Here is a 6547-nt window from a genome sequence, read left to right on the forward strand (position 1 = left end):
GAGTGAAGGGCGTTTCTGACGAAGGGCTTGATTTAAACGTTCCAGTAGCTGACTATAGATCTCTGCATTGACAGTTCACTGTGGCTTGAGGAGTTCGAAATGAATTACTCCTTTGATGTTTCACCAAATGCAAAGCACCACTTTCTGCGGATAGAGTCCAGGTTTTGTGATTACAAGTTTTTGTCTAAGACTGAGCCATTGTTTTTGACGTTTAATATTCGCATAGATAATCCATTTTTCATCATCGGTGACAATTCTGTCCAAAAATGGTTCACACACATTACGCGACAGAAGAGATAAAGCAACGTTCACACGTTGGAAACGATGATCATCGGATAGTTCGTGAGGCACCCAAACACCTTCTTTATGGAGTTTTCCCACATTCCTTAGATATTTACGTGTTGTTTCATGAGAGACATGCAATTTCAGGGCCATTTCACGAGTTTGTTGCTTTGGGTTAGACTCAACAAGCGTCTTCAGAGCATCAATATCAGTTCCAACATGTCGGCCCCTGCCATCACAGTTTTCAAGGCTAAAGTCACCTAAACGAAATTTTCTGAACCATCGTTGACACTTACGAACGTTCAAAACATATATATAACCTTCTTTGATATTCTTTGTGGCTACAGAGGCGTTGTTTCTATTCTTGTATTCAAACAGCATTACATTCCGAATGTGTGTGTCTCGTCGTGTGTCATCACTATAAGTGATTAAAGTATACTAAACTTTACACATTAGATAGCCTACACTAACGTGACGTTTAGGCGGTTCATTTAACTATTATACGTGATGTACGTTTTTTGGGGGAAGGTTAATGAAAGTGTTCCAAAACGCGACATTAATTTCTTTAGGATCTAATATTTTGCAAATTGTTTATAATGGGCATAAAATTTCAGAAGTTGATATTACATCTGACGTCAACAACATGATGTGTTTCTATTTATGTACTAACACAACCTTTATATCACAGAAGACTGTTAAAACATTTTTGTTCGAAATCATTAAAAGTTTCTTTCATCCTTGAAATCGGTTCATTTATTATATTTTTATTGTAAACAGATAGCACTGTCATTAAAGATAAGAAGAAGATTGTGAGTAAGAATTTTTTTTTTTCATTAATTTTTGTTACTTTTGTTTTTCATAGTATGCTAAGTACCCATAATTTTACAGGACTTTCATGCCTGTTTAGTAATTCTCAATTATCAGTGCCAGTTATGCACTTGATAAGCAGTATGCTCAACTGAAACACCAGTGATACTTTACTTCAAGAGTAGATATATATAATAGGTTAGATACAAACACCAACTCTCCCTTGTCACTTCCTGGGGGTGTGAAAGGCTAACAAGCAGAAGACACTTCTACTCTTTATATATATACACTACAAAAGATTAGATATGTGATATCAGCATGCCATACATAATTTTAGACAACAAAACCAAATATCAAAATGGTTCAAATTCACGATGTGGTAATCGTAAAATGTATCTTAGCAAGTGAGTAACTACAAAAGTAGGATCTACATAACAGTAAAGACACCTTGTCTGTCAAATTGAATATTTATTAGCAAGACTCTCATGTGTGAAACATTAAGCATTAGAGTACAAGCCTTCAGAGTATCATAGCTAAAACTACTGTCCCTCCGATGAAGCAGCAGTAAGTTCACAGACTCACAATGCTAAAATCTGGGTTTGATTGCAGTGGTGGACATAACACATAACTTAATGTGGTTTGGCTCTAAACCAAACAAACATGTTCACTATATGCAATCAATCAGTGGAAAAGTACCCACAAAATTACAAAAAAAATAAAAAAGATACTACAACTATAAATATTACTACTACTAGAAGAGTGAAATATGCTTTAGGACTTAAATTATGAAATAAAAGATATGCCAAAACTACACCCTGATCAACATCTGTTAAACTGCACATTCATTTGGATGAAATAAATAAACCTAAATACCCATGTATTTTATCCAACACACAGTGTTAATTACCAAGGAATTATCTCAACATATGATGGGCCATACCAGCATGGTGTAAATGAAGTAGCTTATATAATTTTTTACTGGAACAATGCTTGACAGTTTATGTTAAGTTTCTCTATTATTATTATTTTTTAATTTGAATAAAAAATTTATAATATTTACTACTAAATATGAAAAAAAAAAAAACTTTAGTCTATCATACTTTGAAAAATATTATGTTTTTTTGAGTAAAAGTTCTACATTAAAAAGAAATACAAGATTATTATACATGTTAAAAATCATGGAAAATCAAATGGTACATTAGTAAACAGATCAATCAACAAACTCAAAAAATGTGCATTGAAACAGAATTTTCTCCTTTGTTTAAGGTTTTCAAATCATGTGGAACTATTTCGTTATAATTTAACACCCATAAGTCCAATTTTATTTAATAATACATTTAAAATTTTGTTTGACAAGCTGCCTGGCTATTCTATACTAGCTGTTACTGAATAAGGAATACAGTTAAGGATCACCTTTTCTCTATGACAAGAAATCACAGTAGACTGAGGAAGTTCATGACTCCTGTGAAAGTCAGTTCTCTATCTAGTTGCCTAAAAACACAACTACTGCAAACAAATCACTAAATAAATTTTTAGCTTTAATACTTTGCAAACAGAACAATATAACTCAGTACATAATTTTTTATATATTTTCTATACTATGCTTAACAGTAAAACTCACAAACATATTGTGAAATAAAAATATATGTAATAAAAATAAAATATAAGAATAAGAACAAATTCCTTACAAATGAATTGAAATGCATTTGTGAACTAATTAATGTCAGTTTTTGTAGCAACATAAAAAACAAGAGAATAAAGCCAACTTTCACAGTAGGGAGAAGGAACTTGGTTGCAGTGGTTGATATTATCTGAAAGAAGAGATACATGTGAATATGACTCTCTAAATAATCATATATTTATTTCAAAATATAAATTTATACTGGACTGAAAGTTTAACATGATGAAAAATCATAAATATAGTTATTGTAGCTATGTAAATCATTTTAAAGGAGCAGGTGCAAGCCTGTAGGAGGTGACTGAAGAATTAAGAGATGTTTCATTACTCCCTAATCTTCAGCACCTGAGGCTTACTTATGTAACAATTACTGACTCTGAAAGGATGCATGAATTACAAAGGAGAATCTTATGGATTTTGAAAATGTTAACTTCAAAATTGTTTTATAATTTTCTAATAACTAAAACACAATGTTTTCTTGTGCAACTTTGTTTCAACATTAATTTGGTCAAATGTTTTGAATTAATATTTTAAACCATGTAAAAGCAATATAGTAAAAATTCTTTAAACCTATAAATATATCTATAAAACAATTCAGATAAAATTTTAACAATTTTAAGAGTATGATATAAATATTTTACAATACAAAGTATTACTGGCTGAATGTGACCAACATTCATTATAAAAATGGTCTGCATCCTTGGGATGACATGATAGGCAGCTGAATGAAATTGTGCAACATCTAAAATCAAGTTGGCTATACATCAGCATGTAACCATGCTGAATTTTGGATAGCTTTGTTCTGCTGTCTATAACATCATTTCAAGAGTTCATTCTAGAGTTGAAATGAATGTTGGTCACACTGAAGTGATAGCATGCTGTGGTAACCATTTCCAATGACTATGAATTCATCTTACCCAGAGTCTAGTTGATAATATCCACCAAGATTTATCATTCTATGGTGGACAGTATTCATTTTATTGATATTCAAACTCTACAAGAGAAGCTTATTAGAAAATTCATGAATTTTGGTTACGATTTACTTAAGTAAACAAGCCCTAATCATGCTTAGAAATAAGCTTATGCCTTATGTGTTAAAACAATGGATTATATATAAAAACTATTTGAAAACAAAAGAAAATAGAATATTGTTTCATACTTACATAGTATTCTCTTGTTAACAATGGCAAGTGATATTCAAACTGTTTAATACAAGACAACAAGTAAGAAAAACCAAGCACTATAGTGATGTTGAATATGTTGCTGGCTTGAGTCATTAAAATCCTCCTACTTCCATAACCATTCTTGGCAGAAACAAAAGCACTGAAAGCATCCTGGTTACCAAACAAAATAAAAGTTTTTCAAAACAGATTTTGGATGCTTTAAAATAGATGTCACAATTACAGAAACAGAATCATAAAGGCAAAATTTTGATTTCGGAATTAGTATACAACACTACCAATAAGAGGAGATTGGCATGATCAAAGCTGATTTATCTCTTTTTAAAATCAATATACAACAAAGATTTTTTGAAATATATGAACTAATTTTCTCTATGTGTATGATAATAAATATGATACTACTAAAGTCAATTAAAAAAAAGTTGAATTTGATAGTTAGTACAATAAAGCCAAAAATAATATTATTACACCTAAATAATTCATAGATGCAGAAATTTAAGGGAGTCTAAGAGAAGGCTTAATAAATATTTGAATAAGGGCCTACATTTTTGTATCTTAAATTTAGTGGATAAGATGGCTTAGATGAACCAACAGGTCCTTTGTCGTCCTTACATTTTATGTTACGTTAAACTAACAATGTATGAACAATGAATACATCAGTAGAGTCAAGTTACTGTATAAAATTAAAATGTATTATTTTTTAAGATCTATTAATTATGATTTTACATAAAATTTCACCATATACTTCTAAGACCTTGTACTCTTATAAAGTTCCTTTTCACAGAAAACCAATTCACTGGATAATTTTGTAAGAATAATACACTTAGAAGAAATCATACAAGTAGCCATATATAATGGACAAAAAAACATGACTATAACATCTGTAATTCAACATACCTGGTAAGTTCACAGGAGTTAATAAATGAGTAACATAAAATAGATATACACAAGGAATGTTTTGAAATAGGAAGCTCAAAGGTTTTATGTTACATGTAATGATAATCACCTGTCTATCTAACATTTTTCACTGTTTTTTTAAGAGTCCCAAGGCTACTTAAGATCACTTTGGCACCTTAGATACTAGTGCATCATTGGTGAATCTCTGATAGATTTTACCTGATGCCACCTAACTTCTCTCTATGTAGCCATCCCTAATTTAGCACTAAATGGCTAGAGGGAAGGTTGTTAGTCAACATCACCCACTGCCAACTCTTGGGCTGCTCATTTTACTAACAAACAGTGGGGTGGGATATACAGTCACATTATAACACTCCTATGGCTGACAGGGTGAGCATGATTGAAAATGTGAATCACACTAGCAACCTTCAAATTGCACATCAAATGTCCTAACCACCAGGCCATGCCAGGCTCTGTCTAATGTACTTCTGCAATAAAAAGGTCATTACCATATTTAAGTTTTAAATATCCTTTACATGTAGTTTATGATGTTTAGCATGCTAAGAAAACTTGAGCTTTTCATTCCAAGAAGGAAAAGAAATATAATGCATTGTAAAGCATCTTCCTAAGAGTTCTTTTTGATAAGAAAATAATCTTCCCAAGCTTGTTCTTGCAAATATGCATTATTTAGATGATGCTACTGTAGGCTCTCTTATGCTGCATTCCTACCTTAGAATTTTGATGCAAGTTATCTGTATATAAGTTTTATTTCACAGACAAGAATAGAAATACCAAGAGCGGTGGTCTATAATACCTGACAACTTAAATTATTAACTGTAATGGTGTTTGTACACATTTGCACTTTCTTGTCTCCCTTCAAAAAGTTGTCATATCGTCTTTATGTGTCAATACTGGCACATAATACTCTGGGAGCAACATTTTCAAACTTGTAGCTTCTTCATCTGAAATATGTCCAAGAAACTTTAAATGTGACAGTATTCAAAAGTTGTAGGAGGTACTTTTAATTTTTATGTAATATATATAGTGATGGGGAAAATGTAAACTGAAGCATTATTTTTTTAAGTATAAAGGAAGTTTTACACTAAAATGTTATAATGTAGTAGAGTTAACATTTTCCTTGTCTGAAAACACATTTTCAACAGAATAGCAAGATCCCTCATGTGTCTGCCTGGGAGACTTGCATGCCACTAGCCTTGAGCTAACTCCCACCTAAAAATCATGTGAGATGCAGTTTAACCACGTTGATCTTGGGGTATGTGGGAGCTCAAGTCTTGTGGCATGCGAAAAAAAATTTTGCATATAAAGGGCAGAATTGAACAAGAATAACTATTTATGTGAGAAGAGGTAATGTACGGTATTGGAAAGTAACTATTATGGACAGTTATGCTGAAAATCACTGCAAGTATAGTGCTTTTGTATATCCTGCATGGGTTTGATGCATGTATATGAATTTCCATGATCATATGTATTTTTTTGCTCACTTTCCTTTAAGATTGCCTATACAGTATCTAAAATTTAAAGTTCTCAAGACACAATTTAAAAGCTTGCTTATCTCTTTAACAATATTTATTTCTACCTTTGCATTGGACTTTTTAGTGGAGAAAAACAATACACAGTGTGGTCACAAGTAAATAGACACCACCTTTTCAGAAAAAATGAAATTTTTCAGTCATATTCACAT

At 31.5% G+C, this 6547-nt stretch overlaps 1 protein-coding gene across 3 annotated transcripts in view; it reads right to left on the reverse strand.

Moving 5' to 3' along the window:
- Positions 1-2362: 2362 nt before the first annotated feature.
- Positions 2363-6547, reverse strand: part of LOC106457259 — a 45690-nt gene continuing 41505 nt past the window's right edge. For all 3 annotated transcript variants that reach the window (XM_022383099.1, XM_022383098.1, XM_022383100.1), the window contains exons 11-12: positions 3931-4101; positions 2363-2900 (exon numbers count right to left, since the gene is read on the reverse strand). In XM_022383099.1, coding sequence (XP_022238807.1) covers positions 2694-2900; positions 3931-4101 — 378 coding nt within the window. In that variant the 3' untranslated portion in view covers positions 2363-2693. The remainder of the gene's footprint in view (positions 2901-3930; positions 4102-6547) is intronic.

Source organism: Limulus polyphemus, unplaced genomic scaffold (assembly GCF_000517525.1).
Source record: "Limulus polyphemus unplaced genomic scaffold, Limulus_polyphemus-2.1.2 Scaffold308, whole genome shotgun sequence".
NCBI lineage: Eukaryota > Metazoa > Arthropoda > Merostomata > Xiphosura > Limulidae > Limulus > Limulus polyphemus.